This window comes from Bubalus kerabau, chromosome 2 (genome assembly GCF_029407905.1).
Source record: "Bubalus kerabau isolate K-KA32 ecotype Philippines breed swamp buffalo chromosome 2, PCC_UOA_SB_1v2, whole genome shotgun sequence".
Classification (NCBI taxonomy): domain Eukaryota; kingdom Metazoa; phylum Chordata; class Mammalia; order Artiodactyla; family Bovidae; genus Bubalus; species Bubalus kerabau.
The window spans coordinates 47,782,445-47,808,965 of NC_073625.1; the positions used below are offsets into that span (position 1 = coordinate 47,782,445).

At 40.5% G+C, this 26,521-nt stretch overlaps 2 protein-coding genes across 7 annotated transcripts in view; both read right to left on the reverse strand.

Moving 5' to 3' along the window:
- MRPS6 (mitochondrial ribosomal protein S6) overlaps nt 1–26,521 on the reverse strand; it is a 64,341-nt gene that overhangs the window by 25,539 nt on the left and 12,281 nt on the right. The gene's annotated exons all lie outside the window — the stretch shown is intronic.
- The window catches only part of SLC5A3 (solute carrier family 5 member 3), a 33,520-nt gene continuing 12,282 nt past the window's right edge, over nt 5,284–26,521 (reverse strand). Inside the window, exons 2-3 of one of the 4 annotated variants that reach the window (XM_055567628.1) lie at nt 23,921–24,099; nt 5,284–16,586 (exon numbers count right to left, since the gene is read on the reverse strand). In XM_055567628.1, coding sequence (XP_055423603.1) covers nt 14,090–16,246 — 2,157 coding nt within the window. In that variant the 5' untranslated portion in view covers nt 16,247–16,586; nt 23,921–24,099 and the 3' untranslated portion in view covers nt 5,284–14,089. Of the gene's footprint in view, nt 16,587–16,968; nt 17,098–18,661; nt 19,951–23,920; nt 24,100–26,521 lie in introns of those variants that run through there. The other 3 variants (XM_055567630.1, XM_055567629.1, XM_055567627.1) reach the window with 3 other exon arrangements.

Consider the following 26,521-nt stretch of genomic DNA (forward strand, 5'->3'; position numbering starts at 1 on the left):
CTTTAAATCACAAACTGGACTTACCTTAAATGCAGTGGGCGTCCAAACGACCCCTGCAGCTAGTCTGTGCAGAGACATCAATACCGGCATTGGTGTCAAAGGTTATAAATGAATAAATTTAAAGAACGAGCAAGAAAGAACCTATGATTACAAGACAGCCAGAGAATGGCTACCCACTCCAATATTCCTGCCTGGAGAATCCCATGGACAGAGGAGCCTGGTGGGCTACAGTCCATGGGGTCGCAAAGAGTTGGACACAACTGAGCGAAACACACGAAATGACTAGTTGTCAGCTATTTATGTGCCTGGGTTATCAGTGAACATGGGCTTCCCTGGTGTCTCTGATGGTAAAGAAATCTGCCTGTTATGCAGGAGACCCAAGTTCGATCCCTGGGTTGAGAAGATCCCCTGGAGAAGAGAATAGCTACCCGCTCCAGAATTCCTGCCTGGAGAATCCGAACAGAGGAGCCTGGCGGACCCCAGCCCATGGGATCACAGAGAGTTGGACACGATTAAGCAACTAGCACTTTTTTTTTCACTCATCAGGAAACGTGAGTAGTTCAACCGCAATGTACTTTTTGTTCCTTAATAAACCTACTTGTGTCCAAGGTCTCAACTCAAAAAAGAATGTCATTCAGAGGTCACTTAGGGCCAAAGTGGGGGCTCATTTGCCCATAACCAACCATTCCCTTTGTGATTCCGGTTAGTCAAAGGAAAAGGGCGGAATCCCCAAGGCATTGCTCTAGATCTCATCAGAATCATCTGGGGAGTCTTTAAAGGGCACTCCGTTTCACCCTCAGATATGCTGATTCAGTTAGACTGGGGGTTCAAAACCTTGGGCATTACAATTCTTCAGAGTGCCCCAGGTGTGAACAAAGGTGAGAATGACATTCTAGTAGCAAGTTGGCTGGCTTCTCATCACTCCAAAGATGAATGATCCTGGCTGAACTATAGTTAACAGAGGATTTTCAGCAATGCTCTCCTCCAACTTTAAGAAGCATAAAAGCTCCACTTTTCTCCCAGTAATAATGGAGCCCTCCCTGAATGTGAAATGACAATTTTAATAGGTGACTACTTGTGGTTAATACTACCTGAAAAGGTGGGAAAATGCCAAAATTGAAGTATCCATGTTTGCTATTCTGAGAACATTGAAAACCCACAATCCTTTTAAAACTGGGGGATTTCCATTTCGGTCCTCCTCATTCCCCCTCCAGACGCACTTACAGATGAATAAAAGATGGGAATCAAGAAGACTGGCAGGAGTCCTGGTTACCATGGCAGCAAGCAGATGAGATGCCACAGCTCATGAAACTGATAGTGAGAGCAGGCATCAGGTGGACAGCATGGAGCGGCACCTGGCTTATTGACTGCTCTCCTTCATGCACAATTCAGTGCACGGCCTTCGCCTTATATTTCAACCCATTCAGGGCGCAGGAGGGGACGCAGCACTGGAATGACAGGGAGACCAGGGAGATAAGAATCAGCAAAGGGCTTTGATAGTAGAGAACAAGGGTTATCAGCAGAGTCAGTTTAGCTTCTGTGAATCTTCTAAGTGTCACTGTATGTATGGGTTTAGCAAAAATATCAGCCGACTGGTTTAAGGGAAATTTTTTTAAAATATGCCTCGAAAAGAGGCAGATACGTGGGCTTTGGCAAGAGTCAGATTTGTGTTATCTTGGTGAACAGACCCAAACTGTGACTATCCTGCAGGGGTGCTTAATTCAAGCAATGGGAGGAAGGTTCTTACAGGACTACATTGCTCTAAAGAGAAGAGAAAGGGCTTAAAAGCATAGAGGAATTCAAGAAATCAAAATACCCTTCAAGAGTCAGCTACTTCCAAGGAAAAGTGTGCCTCTCCTTCCCTAATCCTGTGTGTGTGTGTCTCACTCCACATGCATCTTGAGAGTGCCATTATTTAGGACACCCTCTTCCCCAACCAAGCCTCTCCAAGTGGCTTTCTGTTCCATCGTCACCAGGTGCTGGAGATCCAAAGAACCTGGAGCACAGGATGCAGCCGACCAAAGTCTGATGAATAAGTGCATCAGAGAGTATGTGGAAAGACAGACGGACGTTACTAACTGTACTTAATTCAACTAGAATGGAAAAAATGGCTTCAACTAAAAAATGAAAATTCAAGGAGAAATAAGATCTTCATTGCAAAAAGGCAAACAGCACACACATACACATATATACAACTACACATTATATATATAATGTATGTATATAAAGGTAGAGACGTGTAAGAAAGTTAAGCATATCTTGTTAGTCAAAATCAGAGACGTACAGTCAAGGAACTAGGAACAAACAGGTGGAGGGTAGAAATAAAGACACAGTGGGAGACTCAAAATGGTGCCTCCAAACTTCTGAAGATTCTTGGGATGCAATAAAACCAGTGGACATTCGACTCGTAGAGTGTACCAGAGAACAGTACAACAAAACTGAGACTCCAAACACCTATCAAAACTTCTGTTAATGAGTCAGCAAGCCCCGTGTGAAGACAATAGTATTTTACAGAGAATCTGCTATAGGGCATGACAATAAAATCTCAAATGAGAGCTAGAAGGAGTAAAATCCAAAGTTAACGACAGACCTCATTCTGTTCTATTTCCTTTCCTGTCAGTCTAAAATCAGCAGGATCTACCCTGGAGTACTGCATTCAAACTTGGAGGTCACATATAAAAGTTGTCTAACTCCCAAGGTAAGCAGAATTTCTCAGTTCCCACTGTGCTTCTGGTTGACAACATGTTCTTTTAGGATAAGGCAGAAATGGGCACCAGGCCCTGAAATTTCAAGCTTCAAAAGCTAAGTGAAGAGTGGATACCACGATTCCCCAGCAAGTTGGGAGGATTCAACAGAAGCATATTTCGCCCCCTCTTGAAAACCTACAAGGACTCCTGTGAAAGTGTTGCTGCTAACACACAACTCTACAAGAATGAGGGAGAGGAGGGGAAAACAGCAGTATGATTTTAAGAAAAAGAAAGCAGGTGGAGAAAAAGCACCAGTGGGGAAAATCAAGAGTCAACCATACTTACACTGTAGAATTCCCAAGACCTGGGGACCGGCAACACGGAGTACACCTTTGAAAATGAGGGTGAGTCAGGAACTAAAATAAAGCTGCTTGAAAGTTTATGGAGTAGTTGGACCCCTAGATGCATGTTTGGAGGCTGAGTCTCTGGAGTGGATAAAACAGAAATACATGGACTGGAGGGCACAGACACAGCTGTTAAGAGGCGATATCATGCACACTCAGTCATGTCTGACTCTGTGACTCCGTGGCGTGGACTGCAGCTCTCCAGGCACCTCTGTCCACGGGATTCTCCAGGCAAGAATACTGGAGTGGGTTGCCATTTCCTCCTCTAAGAGATCTTCCCAACCCAGGGATCAAACCCACATTCGTGTCTCCTGCATTGTCAGGCAGATTCTTTTACCACTGTGCCAGTAAGTACTCAAGAAACAACGGAACGTGCCACAGAGAACCCAAACTAGCTTGAAGGGACACCTGCTAGCTAAATCTGGAAACATCTGAGCAAAACAATGACAGTAATGAATCATAACCTACTAAATAAGGCAGTACATGAGTTCAAACTGATAGATAAAAGGCAGTACATGAGTTCAAACTGATAGATAAACAGGGAGAAGAGGAAATTCTTGATTTCAGTATAGTAAAAAAAAGAAAAAGAAAGAAAAATCACTGTTTTACACCACCACAGGAATAACTTGCTCAGGCAAGAATTATCAATGGATTCTAAAACTATGGGCTAGTTTGATGAGGAATAATAAGTTATTTATGTGAACTCTGTGAAAGCCACTCAGTCATGTCCAACTCCTTGCAACCCCATGGTCTATACAGTCCATGGAATTCTCCAGGCCAGAATACTTAAGTGGGTAGCCTTTCCCTTCTCCAGGGGATGTTCCCAACCCAGGGATCAAACCCAGGTCTCCCACATTGCAGGTGGATTCTTTACCAGCTGAGCCACAAGGGAAGCCCAAGAATACTGGAGTGGATAGCCTATTCCTTCTCCAGCAAATCTTTCCAACCCAGGAATTGAACTGGGGTCTCCCGCATTGCAGGCGATTCTTTACCAACTGAGCTATCAGGGAAGCCCAAATTAGAGTTTATCAGGGAAAGTGAAAGTTAAGTCGCTCAGTCATGTCCAACTCTTTGCAGCCTCATGGACTGTAGCCCACCAGGCTTCTCTGTCCACGAGACTCTCCAGGCAAGCATACTGGAATGGGTTGCCATTTCCTTCTCCAGGGGATCTTCCTGACCCAGGGATCGAACCCAGGTCTCACGCACTGCAGACAGACACTGTAACCTCTTGTGCCACCAGGGAAGCCCAGGGAGATACACTCAATTATCTCCCCCACAACTTACTTATTACCAAAAGGGAAGATGTTTACTAGATAGTGGAGAGACACAGTACGTACCACTTGAATCAAGTATCAAAGTTAATGTCAACAATAATGAGACAATACATCACACACCTCCCAATGTGAGGCTTTGTGGACCTATTATTATTGTTTATGTTGTAGTCAAAATGTAACCAAAAATGCATACTGAGTCAAGTCATGAGGAGAACAACCCTAAATAGGAGTGGAATTCACAAAATGACTGGCATCTAAACTTCAAAAATATCAGTACTACAAAAGACAAAAAGAACAGCTGGGAAACTATTTCAGACTAAAAAAGATAGACATTAAAGCTAAATGCAGTGAACTGGTTTCCAAACTTAAAAATAAAAAATAAAAAGTTGCTATAAAAGGACATTTAACAGAGTAACATTTGAATAAAAGCTTTAGATTAAAATATTGTACCACTGTTTTCAGATTTTGATAATTATTTTATGCTTATATGGGTGACTGTCCTTGTTTTAAGAACTATACCCCCAAGTACTTAAGAGGGTAAAGGGGAGTGAGGTCTGCAACTTATGTTTTCAAATGGTTCATGAAAGTGTCTGATGAGAGAAATGACAAAGAAGTTGTGGCCAAATGTTAACTACTATAAATCTGGATGAAAACGATTTCTGGGTTCTTCACACTATCCTTACAATTGTCCTACAATCTGCAATTATTTCAGAATCAGAAGTGAAAACACTGAGCATATTTTTATTTACTCTATATTATCAGTTAATACTTGCGAGTCCATGCTTACCAAGGTGAAGAGGAGCAATAAGCGGTAGGGGAAATGCACTGGAACTCTTCATGAGCCAAGAGAAAAGGAACTGAGGCGCAACCTCGAGGACGGGCGTGTGTTCGTACTGAAAATACTCAGTCACAGAAATGTAAATTTTTCATTTTATTCAAAGTTGGTACAGAAGTGCTAACGTTTCCATAAAATAATTACTATACTTCAGTTACAGGACAAAATACCACAGAAAGGAATATACTTTGCAAGAAATGTAGTTCATCTTAAGTTTCCAAATACTTTTAAAGGCTAATGCAGCAGCTGGCAAAATAACACACAGTACACAGAGAACAGTGTATTTTACAGAGTCAGTAATGAAAACTGACAGCTCTTTAGCAGATTTGCTTCATTTTTTTTTTTTAAACAATAACACTTTTAAAAACACATTAAACCAAGATCATATATGTCTACAATTTAAAAAATCAGATTGCATACAATAGAAGAGTCAAGTTAGAATTGTCATGTATGGTTAACAATCCTAAATCTACAATTTCAATTGTATTCCTTTCAATATGGAAGTTACCTGGTTTATACCAAATTCTACTTTCTGTTCGCAACTAAAACATTATACAATGAGATGGACTTGGTAAGTCAAACCTTAAAAAAGAAAAAAAAAAAAAAAACACGCTGCAGACAATGAACGGTACACTGGAAATCAGTTTACAATTCAAAAAACTCACCAATAACTCAACAACTTCATTTAACATCACATTTGGTCTACAATGCATAACTGACAAAACAATCCATGTACACAATACACACCCCAGTGCACAGACTGGTCTCATAGAACGTGTGAACAAAGCTTTAATAGGCAGGACACTGGGAAAAACATTTTTCAATGTAGACATCTGTTAAAAATGCGTTAATACTTACATATCAAAATTACTAGATAGAAGGCAGCAGTACTCTGCTGACATTTGGCTTAAAAATAAAGGAATGAATGAAGCAATTTCACAGGATATTAGAAAAGGAATTGGTTTTCTTCTTGAAGAAGACTACTAACTTTTGCACAGCAACTATTTTTGATATCCACCTTATCAAAAAAAAAAAAAAAAAAAAAAAAAAAAGGAGCAGCAGCAGCAGCAGCACTGAGAAACATAGCACAGTTCACATGTGACTGCCAACACAGGCCCAGGCAGCAGAAATGGGACATTCAAGCAAAGAACGGGTAAATCCTCGCTTTCATTTCTGAACTCTGTTGGCAATCCATCAACTGAAGCAATATTGGTGGGGGGAAGCAGGGCAACAGGTTCCATACCATCATCTGACACGAATGTAATATTCATTATTTAAAAAGAAAATAATAAAGCTTTTGCATATTAACAACCCCACAGAAAAGTCCATGAACAAAAAAGACTAGTTGATCTGTTTGCCACTCAAGAGAGATCTCACAGTGAAATGAAAAAGTTCTAACTGTACGTATTTACACCGCGACAGCCACGTGCACCTAGACTAAAGCAATCGTTCATGGAAATTAGAGATGAAAGATACTCTGCCAAAGGCATCTTCAAAAGCATCCTTTAAGTTCTTAAAAACAATTGTAGATTTAAAAACAAAATTTAAAGGTACAGAGCACATTCTATATAGTATATAGAACTAACAGGTTATTACTGCTTTGCCTTATCACACATGGCTAAGCCAAAGATGTTCCTCACACCTCTCCTTTTCCCTGTATTTCTCGTTCCTCTCAACTCCACCAAAGCCTGAGGTGCTACATTCTTAAAAACTGCTGTAGGGACACACCTGCTGGCTTTTTGCTGTGGGCCATACTCTCTCCCTCAAAGTGCTCAGGCTAATTCTTCTAAACCATGTTCCATTAGTCTACACCAGCTTGAATCTTCTTTCCATATTATTATTAAAGTTGACTATCCCTAAGATAAATATATGAAACAGAGGAGAGTGGGAAAAAGGTAGTCACTTGTCTCCATTCTGAGAGTTTTCCTATCTTTTGATGTATAGGCAAGATCCAAGAGAGAGATCTATTTATTCATTGCCGATAAACAGGGGCTAACTATTCAAATGAAGAAAGTGAGGAGTAAAACAAGGGCAATGCCGAGTGCAAGAAAACACATTATTTTTTCTTCTTTTGCAGGCATATTCATAGATTTCATCTAACCTAGTCTTGTAACACAACAGGCAAAAGAATCCTTTAGACCCTTACAATCAATGTGAAAAGCAAAAAGTAGTTGATTTGGCAGATGTCTCACTTTGTTTGATGCTTGTGACACCTGGATCGAATTCTGCTCTATTAAAATGAAGGTAGTCAGGCATATGAAAAAATACCTTCATTAAGCTTATTAAACTTACACAAAGATTAAAGATTAGTATTTGCCCTATTAAAATATGAGATTTCTCCATGCTCTCAGGGTGCTATTGACAGGAGGTAAAATTTCCTACAGATTTATGATTAAAAAAAATAACCCAAAGGCTCTACAGCTTAAAGCATGTTTGTCAAAATGCTCCACCCACAGAAACCTACAAGTCTGTTCCTGTTTCTCCAGTTCAATCGTAGGGAAGAGCCCACAGGCCCCGTTTTAGCTGGTAACCCCCCAGTACAACTGCAGCAGTCCTGACACTAGTATTCTCTCCTCCACCAAAGCAGAACACAGGCCCTCAGACTAGGACACTGACCCTCTTATGACTGAGGACCCCCGATTCAGGTACCTCTCACCGGCCAGGGCTTGCAGCACTGCGGTGCTCATCCCGACAACTCCGGAGACGACCCATGGCGGGCTTCTTATGCTGGGCACTTGCGGGATACTGAGAGTACTGTTAGCCTTGTGCTTTCCACACGTGGAGTTACACACATGAGGGAACATGGTTTTGTGCTTTCTATAAAACTTACTTTAAGCTTTGTTATCATGGAATGTGAAACTCTTGTCACATGTATGCTCTCAGACATGCCTACCCAACCTACACTGGAAAATGATAAAAGTTAAAACATACTCACAGAATAAGTAACCTTAAATCTTTATTTAAGGATATAAAGGAAACAAACACAGATGAATAAATAACATTTAAGCTGCAACACAAGTTAGACCTACCTGGTTCTTTGAACCTAAATAAAGGCTGCATGTAAAATACGTAAATATAAATGTATTTTCTTTACTAGTCATAGCAAAATTTAAAAAGAGGAATTATGTAAGAGTTATGTTTCAAGAAAGGGAAAGGTGTGAACTAGCAGATTAAATATCAGCAACTGAAAGGCGCTAATCAAAACATAAATTTCAGAAGCTGGTTATATTAAGGAATACCCTACAGAATGGCCTGTGCCACTTTGGGATTTCAATACTCTACATAGCAATGAGCTTTATTTCAGTTTCCAACTACTAAAACAAAAAAGTGAGTTATTAGTGAACATTCCACTTACAGAGGTATAGGCGACACTGATATACTGAAAAATTATCCAGACAAGTTTCTCCAGAGGCAATAAAAAAAGTAAACACTCCTTTACCCAGCAGCACTTGGGTATACAAGGTGAATTTACCAGGGAAAATACAAGTCTCCAATAAAGATGTGGTTAGCTACTCTCGATCTGTGCTGTTGCCGAAATCACTGAAAAATGTACTTCCCTCACTGATAGAGTTCACTCTCTGTAAACTGTCTGGGGGTGCAGGGGGGGGGGGTGCGGAGGCTCCATTATCGGGGAAACAATTACAATCCAGGGCTTCTCTGAGGAGAGCAGGGCACTGCACCTACACTAACAAGAATCTGAGGCCACTGTGCTTTGTCTGATTTATTCTAGCATCCCTCTACCCAAACACACCATAAATCCAGGTAGCCAAATCGAACCTCAGAAGTCATTACATAAATTAAGGTTACTGGTTTAAGTCAAGTCTCAGATTATGGTCCTCCCTCCAAAAAATAAAGTGCATGAGATGAGAAATGATGCAGATGTATCAAACCTTGGTGTTTACTTCTGAACAAAAGACTACATGCCAATGGTTAAGGCTATTAGTTACCAGATAAATGGGGTGCTTAACCCGAAACAAAAAGCTAAACCCTATCTTTTATAAAGGATTTGAGATGGAAACAAACATATAAAATTATATCAATTCACACAACATTCCTTTAAAGGTGAATCAGTAATTTAAAGCCTTATTCCTGCATTGGAGAGAGAAGTTTAAATAAAAACATTTATATGACAACGTGAATAATGGTGTGAGACTGAGCACTGGCAAAGCCTATCAATTATTTTGAACCTTAGCTAAATTCTGTTCTGCAGTCAAAGTAACTGAAAGTAACTCTTCCATCAGAGGTGAGAGTTTGACCAAAAAAAATACCAAATTAGGAGAAGTTAGCTTAATGGAGGAAAAGGGGGTTGGCAGCCCTGAGTTAAGTCAACTAAGAAAACCAAGCGTAGTGATTAAAACATCAACCGTAGTGATTAAAAGATTACTTCTTACATAATCCAGCTTCACACCTAACTAGTACAGAAGAGTTTCTCTCTATGCCAACTGACTAGTTCCAACTTTTTACCTTTAATTGCTGCAACAAGGCTTTTTGGCATCAAAACAAACCCCATTCCTCTCTACATTGCGATACCATCATTTCCAAGGGACTGGTGTGAATTTTAACTACTTCTGCCTAATTTTTGAAAAGTGAGCTTCGAGAATAAAATTCTGATAAATTATTAGGGCTTTTGTTATTAGTGAACACTCTGGAGCATTAACAGTTTAAGCTAATAGGTATTTTAGTACATTTAAACACAACTACTATTTAGCGAATCCTTCTCTGGGTCCAGGCCTTCAAATCTGGGGCAGAGCACCACTTGTGCACACCGTGGCAATAAGCCTGAGAGTGAATTAAGCTGACAAAAGATCAAAATAGGAATATGTTAAGTGTTCAAACAAGAATAGGTGAATTAATTAAAGCAATGTGAGAGAAGACAAATCAAGGGGAAAACCAGTCTCTTTGAATGGTAGGTGGGCCGACACATAAACAGGAATAAGTCCTATCTCTGACGTCTGCTCAGGCTAATGTCAACATTAAAAGGACAAGCAACTTAACACCCAGCTAATGAGAAATCTTAGGAATACTGACGCCTAGGGCTGCTACACCCAGGTACTTCTCAGCATCTCATCTAGCAGTTTTTCCGACTTCTTCAGAAAATCTTGTCCTGGCAGGTCTCTGTAGTAACATAATTTAACAGCAATGGTCTTTAAACATCTCTCAACCCAAACTCGGAAATGCAGAGGTGTCACTGCTAAATACCTGTGGGGTCATTTTGAGCCATCATAACTCAGATGAAAATGACACAGGGGAGTACAGGGTAAACAAAGGAATGCCAAGTGCGAACATTAATGGGTCTAACTTTTTAATAGCTAATAATATAGCAGGTCTACAGGGTGGTGAAGAATGAAAGTAACCTGTATTACGTGATCTCTAAAGAGAGAGGATCCACAAAACTCAATATAGAGAAGATAACAAGGGACTGAGAAATGTAGAGACTTAAAGGTTCTAACCACCCTGGACAAGACTTTTTAAGCCCCTACTCAGCCTCAGGTTAGAGAACTGAGTAGCAACCTTCCTCCCCAATTCTTAAAATGTGAAATTTCATCAAGCAACAGGCCCCTGTTAATTACTTCATGTGCCATCCCTAAGAGTTCGGGCTTTGTGACCCAGGCCAGCCTCTTTCTGCAAAAAGACAATGGCGCCTTTGAGCCAAGTGAAAAAGAAGCCTTGGGAGATCAGATCTGCTGGACGGAGGCCAAAGGACACAGCAGCACTGCTACTGCTTGATGCTTCTCTAACCAGAAGATAAGAGTGATAACTTCACTAGGAAAGAAAGGCTGGGGAAAAGATTGGCTCTGCTGTTTCAAAAGCCACTTACTATCTCAGGGTAGAAAGACAAAATATTCTTCAACAGGGAAATGAGACATTCCACAAAGAAACCCATAATCACTCTGCATGCCAGGGCAACAAGCTCTTCTCATCAGATCTTGAGACTAAGACTGCCCGAGAGGACAAAATCTAAGAACTGGGGATACCAGATGAGACAGTAATTTTCTCCACCTTTGAATACCAGTGTCCTCACTTCATTCTGACTTTTAGCTAACTATTTCAGTCAATCACTCTTAGCCAGTTCTCAATCTTAGCTTGAGCCAATAAGAAAATATATACATATTAACGTCTAGGTATCAATGTCATCACTTAGGACCCATTTAGTGTAAAGTATGACTATTTTGCTAGCTTTAGGAGAGACTATGTATCATTCCATGATCATTCTAACGAAGTAACGACTGAAGAATGGTCCCTTGAAATGAAGCGGCAATCAGGAATTCACATACTCATTCAAGCATATTATCTATTACTGGGAAGCAATAAGAAGGGCAAGCTTCAGGGACTTCAGTCTAAATAAAGTGATGTTTACACTGGCAAGAATAAACAATCCTAATGGATATGCTAACAACCATTCCTTATTTACAAACATTAGTACTCTAAACTTGACCTACTGCTATATACACACAAATAAGACACAAGATGATGTATTTTATGTACCATACTAAGACAACAGCAGAGAGAAGGCAGGGGGATGCTAAGACCCCAAACTATTAGGAGTCAACATTAAACAAAGCGGGGGAAATCCACTTAAGACACCACCTATTCATTTATGCTTTTAACAGAAGGGATAAGAAGGCTGCTCAGCCAATATGTCAAATCTCACTGCTGAGTTACACAGCAATGTGTTCAAAGAAAAATTTTAATTTCTACAACTTAATGGCAATTTTAAAAATCTGAGATCTTATTATTTCCCCAAATACCAAAAGGCTGTCTCAAAAGAAGAACAGTTCCTTTGAGAAAAGAAGAGGACAAACCATAAGTCCAGATTTGGACACCTGGTTTGCTGTTCTTCCCAACAGACTTTGTAACCTTGGATATGTCACAGCCTCGGCCTCCACTTGAGGACGGTCCTTACTTTCATTTGGCCCCCAGCTTATTAAATCTTAAGAATGAAACTAAAAAAAATTCCACAAGGCACTCTAATAAGCTCTCAGAAATCATACTATTCAAACACAAATTATTTTCTCAACTACAGATTCAGTCCATCACAAAGCCTCCTGGAGATGGGAAGACATTATGCTACCTAGTAATTTCTAAAAATCAACTTTGAACTAATCAAGTCCATCATAATGAACTTAGTTTACAAATACAAAAAAATTTAAAGTCATCATGACTGAGTTTTGATCCAAAATCTACAAAAGTATCTAAAAAAGTAATAATTTTCCCCTAAAGAATACAAGGTTAATAAAACCATGCAATTTAAAAAATATCAGAGATTACAGAAAAGTCAAAGAAAGTAGATACAAAATTAGTTTCCTTCATGTGCCATGGAGGAAAAAGGACAGCATGCACAAAGAACGACATCATGTGGAGAGCTTTTCTCAAACGTCTTTTGTACCCTGTGCTCATGAAGGGGAATCCACCTGTGAAAAATGGATTCTCTTCCAGGAACGCTGAAACTGGATACTGAGCCATGCCAAGACAGAGGATCCTACAATTACACAAGTCCTGTAATCTCCATAGGACACAGTACTAAATCCGTAGAAGCTCTCTTGAATCTGCCATCCATTCTACAGAAAGGCTATACTGCAACCCCACCAGTGGCAAAGCATGCACTCTTCTGAGTTTCCTGTTACTGATGGCCTGTTTGCAATGAAATATCCTCATGCTCTAAGTCACTGTAACTGTTTAAACAAAAATGCAGAGGCTGCGTACATACGTTATCTTAAAAAAAAATTTGGAAAAAAACTTATGAAGGATACATTATGATCTCAGAATGATATTTTCACTCTAAAAACTCAACTTCAACGTATCACGATCTAATCAAGTGGGGCAACCCAACACAAAAGCCAAGTTAAAATTTTTCTTCAAATTTCCAGACATATTTTCCAATGGATCCACTCAGGAAGGTTAACTAGTTAATAAAGAATGTTACCAAATGACAAGAACAAAGCTAGAGAATTAATGGTGTACAAGGAGTCACCTGTTCAGCTTAACTGATCAAACACTGCTTTAGGGGATGCTAATTTTCAAACTATATAAACGATCTTAACTTGGTCAGTAAATTTGGGGATCATCAGCAATGTTAACTTCATTTTCTCCCCCCCATAATCATTTACAATACAGTCATATGACATACAACTTTATAAAGACAAGACTACTTGGTGACCATTTGAGTGTGGTTCACTTAAACTTCAGAGGAGGAAAAAAAAGAAAAAAGAAAACAAAAACAGCTGGAACTTTTCCCCAACATTCCATATACTGGTGGTACAGGAACAGCTACAAAAAACATTCCTCTTCCTTTCTTCCAGCATACAGAATCCATAGGCTCATGCTAACAAAACGAACCTGGCAAACGAACTTGCCCTGAAACAAGTACTCCACAAGCACATGTTAGATTTTCAGTACATAATGGATTATACAATGTACAAATTCAGTTCTTTAAAATGGGAGTAGGGATTACAGAGACAGAGAAAAAACTTTAAAATGAGCAAGTCTTCTATTTCAGGGTAAGAAGGTCTACCAAGATTTGGCAGTGCGGACAGTGTATCTTACTCATGATACCTTAGCATATAACTCTGCTCTAAGTGCTCTATGAGAATAATTGGTCTCTCCTTACTTTGGTATGGAAAATTTTAAACCATATTTGCACTATTCAGTCTGTTTAAACAAGTTTTACTTCATTTAGGTTGAAAATTTACTTTCATCCATCTCTGGGAAAATAAAAGTCTTGCAAATAGATGATTTTTCTGCTAAGTAAAATTTGGCTAAAACCTACAGCGTAAACAATGCCTGAGAGATGCAACAGTTACATAAGTTTGCAGGATTTTTTTGTTGTTGTTGTTGTTTTCCAAAGACCAGTATTTTCTTAAGTTAGTGTCTCATCATATCCTTAAAAGTTCATAAGGAGAAATAAACAAACATGAAAATTCCAAGTGAACACACAGCAAAAAGTCCAATATTGAGTATTACTTTAACTTGTGGAGGTTCTTCCAACATTTGTAAACAAACAGCCTCCTCCTCCATCAGGTCTCTGAGACTCCTCTTGCTGAGGCTCTTACTTTTAAAGCCACAAAACCAATCGATGAACTTCCAGTACTGGCTTCCGTCCTCTGCTTCTTTCTTTCTCTCTTTCTCACCCATGAGCGCTGCCTGCCCGTTGGAATACGCATCCACGGGTGTTTCTGCCTCCGAATGACCTAAGGAAGCCACTGGGTTGCCCTCCTCTCTGCAGGTCACCAACAGATTCACATCTTCCGGCTGCAGGCCCTTGATGCTGTCCTCAGACTTCCCATTGGGGATGACGTGGTTGATGGCCTCGCTATTCTCACTGCATCTCAGAATGCTCTTCTCTTGCATTTTGTACGGTTCATCTTTTGGGGAGCAGCTCTCCTTGACCACCAGGCTCTTCTTAGACCAAAAGGTGGTGGTGCGAATCTGTTCCTTCGTAGGAGGTGGTGTGAGAAGACTAACAATTACAGTAATGAGTCCTGTGATCCAAAACAACGCTGTGGCCACATACATGTAATGGATGTCTTTAATGAAGACTGGCCTGTTATCAGGTTGGTCACATTCCGGGGCACGGTAGGCAAAGGCCAGTGTCAAGCGGACTGCTCCAAGGATAAAGCCCGCCATTCCACCATAGAAAGCCCCTTGTTCATTGCAGCGCTTCCAGAAAATGGCCAGAAGGAACAGGGCTGCAACTGGGGGCGTCAGATAGTCAGCTACCTCCTGGATGTAAAGGTACATCTGGCCTCCTTGCATCTCCACGATGATGGGCACCCACGCGATGCTGATCACCACCATGAAGGCCACAAATATCCTGCCCACGATCATCAGTTCCCGGGAGCTGGCGCTCTTGCGGATGAGTTTGTACACATCGAGGGTGAATATGGTGCTGGCGCTGTTGAAGATGGAGTCCAAGTCACTCATCAGAGCGGCAATCATCACGGCCATCATCAGGCCCCGGAGGCCCACGGGAACCAGCTTCATCACGAGGCGCGGGTAGGCAATGTTAGAGCACCCAGCTCTGCTTCCACACACCTGCATGCAGTGCTCGGGGTTGATGCAAGCTATGTCATCGGCAAACAGTATCCGGGAAATCATTCCGGGGACCACTATGATAAACATTGGCAGAAGCTTCAGGAAGCCGGCCATCAGGGTGGAGCCTTTGGCATGAGCAATGTTTTTGGCTGCTAGGACCCTCTGCACGATGACCTGGTCAGCACACCAGTACCAGACTGAAGCCGGGGTCTGCCCAAGGATGAATCCAGGCCAAGGAACGTCTTCATCTGTTGGGTTCCGCAACATTTTCAGTGCGTCTTTCTTGGGGTGGACATTACAAGAATTTGTGTTGGAAAGGTTGTACGTCAGCAGGATGGAAGTGACATTGGGTGAGGCCAACATGTACCTTCTCTTAACTTCCTCAAACCCGCCAATCTCCATCATGCTAATCACCATAAGTGTGAGTGCCCCAACGATCATGAGCAGAGCCTGCAAGGTGTCTGTGTAGATTACTGCGACAAGGCCTCCGGTGACTGTCAGCAAAGCGGTCATGCCAATGAGCAGGATGACAGACACATAGAGGTTCCAACCCAAAGACTCCTGGATAAAGAGGGCACCCGAATACAGATCCACAGAGAGCTTGGTGAAGATATAGAGAATCAGAGACAACGCTGCAAAATAGACCTGAATCCTATGGCCACCAAATCGCTTGGACAAATATTCAGGCATGGTGTATACCCCCGACCGGATGTAAATCGGGATGAAAACCCATCCCAGAAGTTGCAAAAGCAGCAAGGCATTGAACTCCCATGCGCCCACTGCAAATCCACTTGCGGCTCCAGATCCTGCCAGCCCAATGAAGTGCTCACTCCCAATATTGCTCACAAATAGAGAGGCACCAATTGCTACCCAGGTCATAGAGCGCCCCGCCAAGAAGTATCCACTCACGGTGCTTCTATTAGATTTCCACATGGCAAAAAAACCAATGCACATGACCAGGATAAAATACAGGGCCACTATGGCAATGTCTGCTGTCTCCAGTACAGCCCTCATGTTTGGTAACTTTGCAAATAAAAGCGTCCAATGACAGAAGTGTCCGACTTTTTATTTACTCATGAGTAACCCCAGCCAAGTCTGGAAACCATACGTGAACTGGACTACACAGAGCAACACAGCAGGTCAAAGTCTTTGTCCTTTGGTTTGCTGTCTTGATGGTGGTGGTTGTGATAAACTTTGAAGGAGACAGTTTAAATTTTCCTCCGCTTCTTAATTGGGATTGAGAACTTAGCTCGTCCTCTTAATCCACTCTCCACAAGACCATCAGCATTTACTCAGGGGCTGGAGGAGACATTCTGAGTTGCAGCTAAGTCTAGTGAAGCCTACTGTACCAACCCTGCAAGGCAGCAAAGACAAAAGACAAAGATTGAATTAGAGGAGGGGCTCACCAAGCGATGAGGAAACTTTCAGTCTAACAAAACGGCGCAACAAGACATTATTAAAAAAAAAAAAACTTTAAAAATATATATACTTTAGTTCCACAGGAAAGAGCAATCCATGCTATCACTTAATGTCAGGAAGAATATTTATCATTTTAAACTGAAAACAAAAATATACTGTCCTAAATAAGTGGTCTAACTTCTCTGGCAACCGACAACTGCCCATCGTGACACTGCACTTTCTTCTCTTACTGTGGTAGTCTCAGACTGGAAAAGCACCGAGGTCGTAAAGCAACCTGGGGGAGGGGGACTCTAATTATTCATAATAAATAAGGTCACCTAAATGAATCTTCAGTCTTCCCAGGTGGCTCAGTGGTAAATAATCCGTCTGCCAATGCAGGAGACACAGGTCGATCCTTGCGTCGGGAAGATCCTCTGGAGGAGGAAATGGCAACCCACTCCAGTATTCTTGCCTGGAAAATCCCATGGACAGAGGAATCTGATGGGCTACAATCCATGGGGTCGCGCACAGTTGGACACGACTTAATGACTAAACGACAACAAAATGAATCTTCAGATACTGCTGAGTTCTAAGAGTAATGTATTTTGTAGCTAAATTAGGGTCCTGGATAGAACAGGTATTGACTAGGTATTATCATCCACTCCCAAACACAATACCAAGTATTGCTTAATCTAGGTAGACTACTGTCACAAAACTTCCCTAAATTCCTACCACAAATGTACATCTGTGCTAGTCATCACACAGTAACCTAGAAACTTGACGTGACTCCTGCCTCAAAGGGAACCAGATGTTCCTACAAAGACAGGAACATACAATTTATAAACAACCCTAAATTTTTATTCTGCTAGCTAGAAGGAAGACACTGAAAAAAGTGTTTTTTCTTGTTGAAGGGTATACAAGGCAAGGAGAGGAGGGAAAAAGAGAAAAATTTTCTGGAAGACTGAAAAACAACATCATTATTGTTATATCTTCCAAACCTAAACAAAATAGACATCTGTAAGCCATTAGGTAACAAATTATTGTCAATATTAATCAGATTTTTTCAGTCCTGGATTAAGAAAATCACTGAAAAACCGACATTTAAATTTACCTAAAATTTAGTTTATGAATATGACAGGTTTTCTCCTGGAAAAAGAGAGAAATTCTGAACCTTCAAAGTAATTATAATTGGAGCTGAGGAACAATATGAAAAACATTTTGTTATTCAACCTAATGCCTTCCACATGTTAACTCCTAAAGTGATTTCTCCTTTTGAGATAAGGCAACCTCAGAGTGAAATGTTTTTCTATGCTTGACAAAGCAGATGCTTTTTGATGAACCTAGATTATTTTCCTTTAAAAATTAGTAGCAAAGTTATCAAGTCCTATAAATGATACTAAAGCCATCTCTTTTCAAAACAGACCACAGTACAAGTCACTTAACAGCATACGTCTTAAGGAGCTGGGGAAAAAGCTTAAACATAAATGCTCTACTGTATTAGTTATTAAGTCTAATTAATAACAGTGCCACATAGAAATGTCTTAAACCCTTCTCTATGCCTTTTTGAAGTTGAACACACTACAACAATTATACTAAAAAAAACTGACCGAATAAAATCCTTCGTCCTAAAACTCAGTGTCAATAATGACTGGCATGAGTAAAACTGCCACAAACAAAAACACACTAAAAGCTGGGACTTGTTTCGCTTTATTCTTGCCAAATCCTGAAACTGGTAGTATTTCTATGACTACTTTCTCTGACCCTGAAACATTCCAGTTATTTAAAAAAAAAAAAAAAAAAAAACCTGGATACTATTTAGGAAGAATTACCTAAATTTCAAACAAAATCTAATCAAATAACTAATTAACAATTATTATTTATAAAGGCACCTTTAGTGTTTCAGTTAAGAATTAGGTCCTCAACTACAAAGACAACTGTAGCTGGCAGTTACGAGATTCTTCCCTGTCATCAACAGAGCTCCCACTGCCACCCAACATCCAGCCACACCCCTGTGATTCTCTTCCAACTTACACATAGATAAGCCTAGTTCACTGGTCCAAGGGCCAAGTGTCTCTCTTCTCAACGGCAGTCGTTGGCCATCTCCTCAAGAAGGGACAAACACCCAGTGTGTTTATTTTTGTTTGGAGGGAAAGTGGAGTGGGGTACGCATTGTAGTGGCCACTACAGCAGCTTATTCGTTCAAAGAACAAAGCGCTCAGACACAAAATAAGCCCTTCCTTCTCCAATCACTAGGAAGCACTGCAAATCGACCACACTGTTTCCCATTGTCAAACATGATGCAAGTCAGACATCTAACCCATACTGCGCTCCCTGATGAACGCTTAGGCTGGTCTAACCCCTAACTTCCCTAGAACAGCAAGTGGGTCAGCTAGAGAAAAGATGTTCTTTCTGCCCAGAGCAGGGGTGGCAGGAAGAGGCAAACACTAGCTCAGGGCTTGAGTTCGCAACGCTTTCTGCCTCCTCAGATCCTTCAAAAGCCACTGCCGGCAGCCCCCATCTCACAGGACACCGTCAGTCTGTGGACAGACTTAAGATTTTTCCAATTTAAACAAAAAACATCCAGAAATCAGCACCTAGTTAAGACCGGAAAAGGAAAATAAAAATAGGTCAAATCAGTTTATAGAAAGATGTAAAATACTACAATGCAATGCACCAAATTCATATCTAGCCATTTAGAGATTGTCACAGCCTTGACCTTCAGCCTTTCAGAAAATGAACTGTGCAATTCCTAAAAATGGTCTCAAATAAAACATAGAGTAGGTTTTGCATATTTTTTCCCACTCTTTTTAAAAAGCAAACATTTCTACAACAAAAATATAATGAACATTATCCAGAGTTCCTTTACTGTTAGAAAGAAGCCACATGGAAAAATTTTTTCTCCAGCTGCTAAAAAGAAGCCTTTTAATTTATGTTTTCATATTTCTAGGACTAAGCTGGTTCACAGTTGAGAGAAATCCCTTAAGTGAGAAATGTAGGACAAGGAATAAAGTAGGTATAGTAATGATAAGTATGTGAGCTGGTTCCTTCCTACTGCATTTTTAGGAAAACAATATAATGTAAGTAATAGTCACAGAATATATAAAGAAATAGTCCCCTAGTTATAATGGCCACTGTAATAAATTTAGCCAATTTCAATCAAACACAAGGGTGTCATGAAACAGAGAGACTCCTCCCAACAGGAGGGGGCTTCCTTCTCAAAAAGCAGTGTTTTATTGGGAGTTCTGCACAAAATTAGAATACAATCTTGTACATGAAAGCACTATTTCATGTACTTGGATGAACTACATTACAACTGAAGAATTAATCCAGATAGAGAAGCATACATAAATATTTGCTGCTTGAACTAGAATCAAATAGGAAAGACCAAATTAACATCATCTATTAAACTCCTTCATAATATATCAAAACATAATTAGTTATAATGACCAAATCTAACATCTCTCTTCTATTATCTAGGGAGACCATACAATTTATCTTCCAAACTAGGAAGTTATTCTGGGACAGTCCATCAAAATAGGATGTATGGTCACTCTAAAAAGAAAATCATCTGCTATAGAAACCAAAGAACAAGTAAAACAATTCCTAAAGCCATCAGGGCTCCAAGTCATAATCAACTCAATGAGGCATGTGGACTGACAAAGAGTAGAACCCAATGACTCTCAAAGTGACCAAACCATGATCTTTTTAGCTTTGGGCTCAAAATGACCATCTGAACAGGCAAAATCCAGTACTGTCAAAAGTAGGCTTGCCAAGTCTTGTGCATTTGCTGACCCAATGGTCTGATAAGGAGTAAGTAACACCTAGGAAGTATGTCATCTTGCCCAGTGCAACAGACAGGTGTTCAGTGAATGTCACTTCACCATCTACAACTTGCATAGACTGGAAGTGGTGCTATAAGCCTCTTTCAAAGTAAAGTGCCAACGATACCCCCGGCATTTTAGGAGCTTCTTGTGCTGTGCCTGCTACATGCTCAGTTGCTCAGTCATGTCCGACTCTTGGGACCCCATAGGCTGTAGCCCACCAGGCTCCTCTGTCCATGGGATTCTCCAGACAAGAATACTGGAGTGGGCTGTCATTTCCTCCTCCAGTCCAACTCTTTAGGACCCCATAGACTGTAGCCCTACAGGCTGTTCTGTCCATGGAATTTTCTAGGCAAGAATACTGGAGTGGGTTGCCATTGCCTTCTCCACAGGAACATCTTAGAAATTATTTATTGATAAAAGATGAAATAATGTATTAAATACGCAGTTCTCTCACAAATATTTTAAACTGACTCCCAACCACCTCATCAACTATTAGTGCCTATCTACATCACTTCATTCAAATAAAACTCACTCAAGTAAAACTCAAGAAAACAAAAAACTCACTAAATGTATATAAAAATCTACTTTTCAGACATATTTTTCACCTTGACTCGAAGTCCAATAAACCCAATTCCACTAGTGGAACAGGTTACTCGTCTTGGTACGTAAATGCTCGTAACAGGACCTTTTGTTGCCCAATCCCTGCTTACCTTAAAAACGTAGAGCTTGGCTATGAGGGCAGTTTATCAGTGACACCAAAACGAAAGTTGAGTGCTTCTAACAGAACTTAGATCAATTCCAGCCTATTCAAAATTACAAGTGGAGCTGGAGATATTATCTGTAGTCATATAACAGTCCCTAAAACTTTTAAGGAGTCTGCCCTTAAATTTCTTTGGCAAAGTATTTCAAGTATGCCAACAATCTCGCTGAGCTTTTCGAAGTATATAAGAAATGTTCAAAGCCCTGAATTAAACTCAAATGGCTTATTCTGAGGGTTTATATTCTGAGGGTTCCTAGTCCCCGTGTCCCATCACAGGGGAGGGAGGTGAGGCGGAATGAGCAGGGATTAAAGCCCCACTCCAGCAGCCTCGACCAAGCAGAACTTTTCAGCAAAGTACTGGTGGGAAGGGGATTAGGAGGGATGGCTTCCCAGGTAAGTAAACTAAATCTTCAAATAAAATCTTCTTCATCTAGGAAAGTTCATAAACCACCAGACTTATCACTTCATCCATATACAAAAATCCCCTGAGATGTAGTCATTTTTATTTGTTTCTACCACTGCAGAAGTGTGGCTCACAACGGCTCTTTTTGGTTTTGCTTGTTCTTCTAAAGAAGTCTCAGAGAATGAAGAAGGGCTTTTGGGTATGGGGGCAACTTTGAAACTACCACGGGTTTCAACCTTTATTGGATGATACTAGATATTTGTGTATGGAGCAAACTCCAATAACCTATTTCTTTGAGAGAAATGAAAATGTAAAATAACAGAGCTGTAGTGCCTATGGTACCGTATCATGTAATCCCAACAACTAAACATTGGTGTTAACTTTGAATGGGGAAGAATTCAAGAGGTTCAGCGCGGTTTGCTTATAAAAGATTGATTATCATGTAAGTTATACATAATGGAGATTAAAAAATAAAACCCTGGCACTAAGTCCTGACACCTTGCAGGTACTGTGCTTTAAGTGCTTTCTGCATTACTTTAATCCTCACAATAATTGTAGGAGAAGTACAATTATTATGATATTACACACAAGAAAACTGAAACCAGTGAGGTAGTGTAACACCCCAAGATACAGTTATTTGTGTTTACATCTGGATTTGTACTCCCATCTGGATTTGTACTCCCATCTGTGTCTAAACTGCTTCTTCACTTAATCACCACACAATACTACCTTTAACGAAAAGGGCAATTTAATAACAGAAACAATATTAATAAAAGATTGTTCAACATCATCATCAAAAAGTTTTAAAATTTTTGAGCTTGCAGAGAAAACACCTGAGATGTATAAATAACAAATGTTAACAGAAAAAGTACATAGGAGAAAGTCCAACTTAAATATCTATGTATGATCATACGTGATAGATATATGTACAAAGAAAATAAAGAGATTAAAACAAAAAGAAGTCCCAGGTACAGGCTTCCTATATAAGTACAAACATGCAGATCAGAAAATCCAGCTAGAAGACCAAGGTTTAACCAGTTTCTCATCCAAGACGAAGGCTTTTGCCTCCATTCTGTTTTTCAGCATTAGAATTAAAAAATTAAGTCTCAAAGTCTATTCTACACCTGACCTTGTTACCATGGCTATATGAGTCTCAGTCTGCTAACTTCCATCTTTAAGACATTAGACTGAAAAAGTCAGCTCTATGATCTATAAACATGAGTTCTCATAGTAAAACCTACAGACCACTTTTCTTACTGAATGAACTGTTTGTAACCACCTATCCTTTTCTCAGAGTACGCACAATTTGGCTCATCAACTCTGAAACCACTGAATTCTTCCTCATCTCAGAGAATGTCAATTCCATCCTTACTATTATTGCTCCAGTCAAAAATTAACAGCGATCTTTGAAGGCTTGGGCTTCCCTTGTGGCTCAGACGGTAGGTAAAGAATCCACCTGCAATGCAGGTGATCCAGGTTCAATCCCTGGGTTGGGGAGATCCCCTGGAGAAGGGAAAGGCTCCCCACTCCAGTATTCTGGCCTGGAGAATCCTATGAACTGCAAAGACCATGGGGTTGCAAAGTCGGACATGACTGAGTCACTTTCACTTGAAGGCTTGCTCACTTTCCCTCCCCCCACACACAATCAATCATCAGCAAAATCTGCTGGCTTCATGTCAAAAATATACCCACAATCAGAACATATAATCTCAACTGCTAGCACCCTGACCATTTCCCTAATCATCTCCATCTCTCCTTATCCTGATTTATATTTTCCCCCACAGCACACAACACCTTCTAACATACTTTAATAAATCTTCCTTATGTTTACTGTCACCTCACTACCAGAATGTAAATTCCATGAAGGCAGAGGCTAGTCTCTCAGGTTCACAGATGTGGCTGGTCTGTCTAGAACATCATCTTACACACTACAGGGCTCAAATGTTTGTTAAATGAATCCAATATTAATGAGTAAGCACCTGATCAAGAGTGTTAAACTTCCAATAGTCTATACAGTCATCAACAACTGGGTTTTAAAGCAGTAAAAGAAGGTAGATTAAAAGGCCAAGAAGTAGGTGAGCATTTCCTCCCTGAGGAAAGTGATTTGCAATCTCAAACAGCACTGGTTGAGAGTGTACAGAATGACAAGGTAAATCAGACTAGGCAAGCATGCTGCCCTTTGTTCCGATAAAACCTCAACAGGCCATGACACAACAGAAACCTGTCTGGAGCCACCATCTCATCTACCTGCCTGCAGTCCTTCATTGTGCTAACTCCACTTCAGAACGTGTCCCAGATCTCACCTCTGCAACCATCAACGGCCGCTTCACCGTGAGCAGTGACACGTGCTTCGTGTGTTACAGCTGTTTCCATGCTGGTGTGGGCAAGCAGCACCTCCCTCAGCTCCCTCGACACAGGCCCCAGCGTCCTGCTGATGTCAACGCAGGAAGAATCTTTCCCATCTCTGCCTCTCCACTAACACCTGAAAAGTTCATTAAAAACTTACTTTAATAACTGCTACTGCTACTGCTGCTAAATCACTTCAGTCGTGTCCGACTCTGTGTGACCCCATAGACAGCAGCCCACCAGGCTCCCATCCCTGGGATTCTCCAGGCAAGAACACTGGAGTGGGTTGCCATGGCCTTCTCCAATGCGTGAAAGTGAAAAGTGAAAGTGAAGTCGCTCAGTCGTATCCGACTCTTAGCGACCCCATGGACTGCAGCCTACCGGGCTCCTCCGTCCATGGGATTTTCCAGGCAAGAGTACTGGAGTGGGGTGCCTTTGCCTTCTCCGACTTTAATAACTAGCACTTCCCAACACGAGTGCCAGGCACCACTTTTATACAACACGCACCAGGTCACTTAATCCTCACAAGAGGTAGGCATGATGACTGCTCCCAATTTACAGATGAGAAAATTTGAGGACATATTAAAAGAATTACTAAGGAAGTCCAGAACCATCCTCTGTGAAGTAAAGATGAAGAATGTATCCTTTCACAACACTCCCCAGGAAGATATACGTAAAAAGTAGAAATAAATACAACTCAGAAAAAAAAAAAAATCTGCTAATCAATTCAGAGGAAATGAGGCCATCTGAGAATCATCTTCTGTAATCCCTAATGAAATAATGTTCTGAGGCAATGATTATGGTTGATGCTAAAAGGTGAAAACGTCTGATGGGGACTTCAGAACAGACGGATGAAGTTGACAACAGCTGCCTCCTGACATGATGCTATACCCCAGAACTCTTGCAAAAACATCAAGTAAATACAACCTGTAGACGCTGGGATTCAGATTTAAGCAAGTCAACTGTAGTGACACATCTAAGCCAATTTAGGGCACTTGTATATAGACATCACACGTTAAGGGGTTATAGTTGTTCTTAAGCCCTTACCTTTTAGATATACACTAAATATTTACAGGGGAATTTTTGTATCTGCATTTGCTTTGAAGGACTCCAGCAAAAACTGATTTAGTATGTGCATGCACATACACACGTGTGTGTGTGAGTTGCTCAGTTGTGTCCAACTCTTTGTAACCCCAACTGATTCAGAATTATCAATAAATGCTAAATCCAATGGAAGACTGCTGGAGAAAAGAATATTCAGTATCAAGTTTGTCACTCCATAAACCACTTAATAATTTCTAAAGGAAAAAAAGCACATTAATAATGCAACAATCTGGTGGCTATCACCCTAACCGAATGATTGCGTGACACCCCCAAGAGTGGGACAAACTGGCCTGTCTCCTGGTGTAACACACTGGTCTCCCTGTGTAATGTTCCTGCCAAAAATGTTTAACCTATCTCTAATCATGAGACAACAACTAGACAAATTCAAATCGAGGGACTCTCCAGACCAGAGGGCCTGGACTCTTCAAAGTAACAATGTCTTTAATGACAAAGAATGGTTCAAGATCTGTTCAAGATCAAGTAGACTACATAACAACCAAATGCATGAACCTTGATTGAATACTGAATTAAAGAACTAAAGGCTAACACTGGAATAAGGTAACCTTGAACACAAACTGAACATTCTGCAATTGCATTGTAGTAATGTCAAACCTGATTGTAATGGTCATGCTATGGTTAGAAAGTCCTTATTCCTAAGAAAGGCATGTCAACAATACCTGCAACAAATGGTACAGATAAAGAGCCAATAGGGCAAATTTTAATCCCCAGTGATCTAGGGGGAAGGCATACAAGTGTTAACTGAATGGTTCTTATAACTCTTCTAAAAGTGTAAAATTTTCAGATGAAAAAATATAAAGTACTCCAGCAAAAAATAAACGAATAAAAGGAAGGGGTGGTGGAGATAAAGCAAGAGTGGTAAACATTGATAACTGTTGAAGCTGGGTGATAGGTACAATATAGAGATTCGTTAAACGAGTTACTTCTGTGTATGCTCGAGCCCACGTCTTAATTCTCACTTCTACAAAACGGAAAAAAACATGTACTTCAAGTCAACATCATCAAGACAGATTACTAATCAAGGTAGATTACTAGGTAAAAGTCCTGCGGGAAAGAAGCAAGCATTAAACAACCATCATATACTGTCAATTCTTTTGGGAAAGGCTTGGAGATGACCTATAACAAGAGAAGCCTGCTAAACTGAATGCATGTTAATATAATCACCCCAACATGTCTGCACTCATCTCTGCTCTTCTGCCCACAGCTAGTGGCCAAGGCTCGCTAAAGTCTCAGCCTTGCCTGAGCACTGTAACAAAAATACATTATGCCACATTTTGTCCCTTCATCTTGATGTTTCTCTTCACAGCATCTACTAGTCTGTCTCCCTCATTAGGATGTAAGCTCCAGGAAAGCTGGAACTTTTTCCTATAGTTTACAACACAGGGTAGTGGTAGGCACTCAAAATAGATGTGAAACACTTCCTTCAGTCTAAAGCA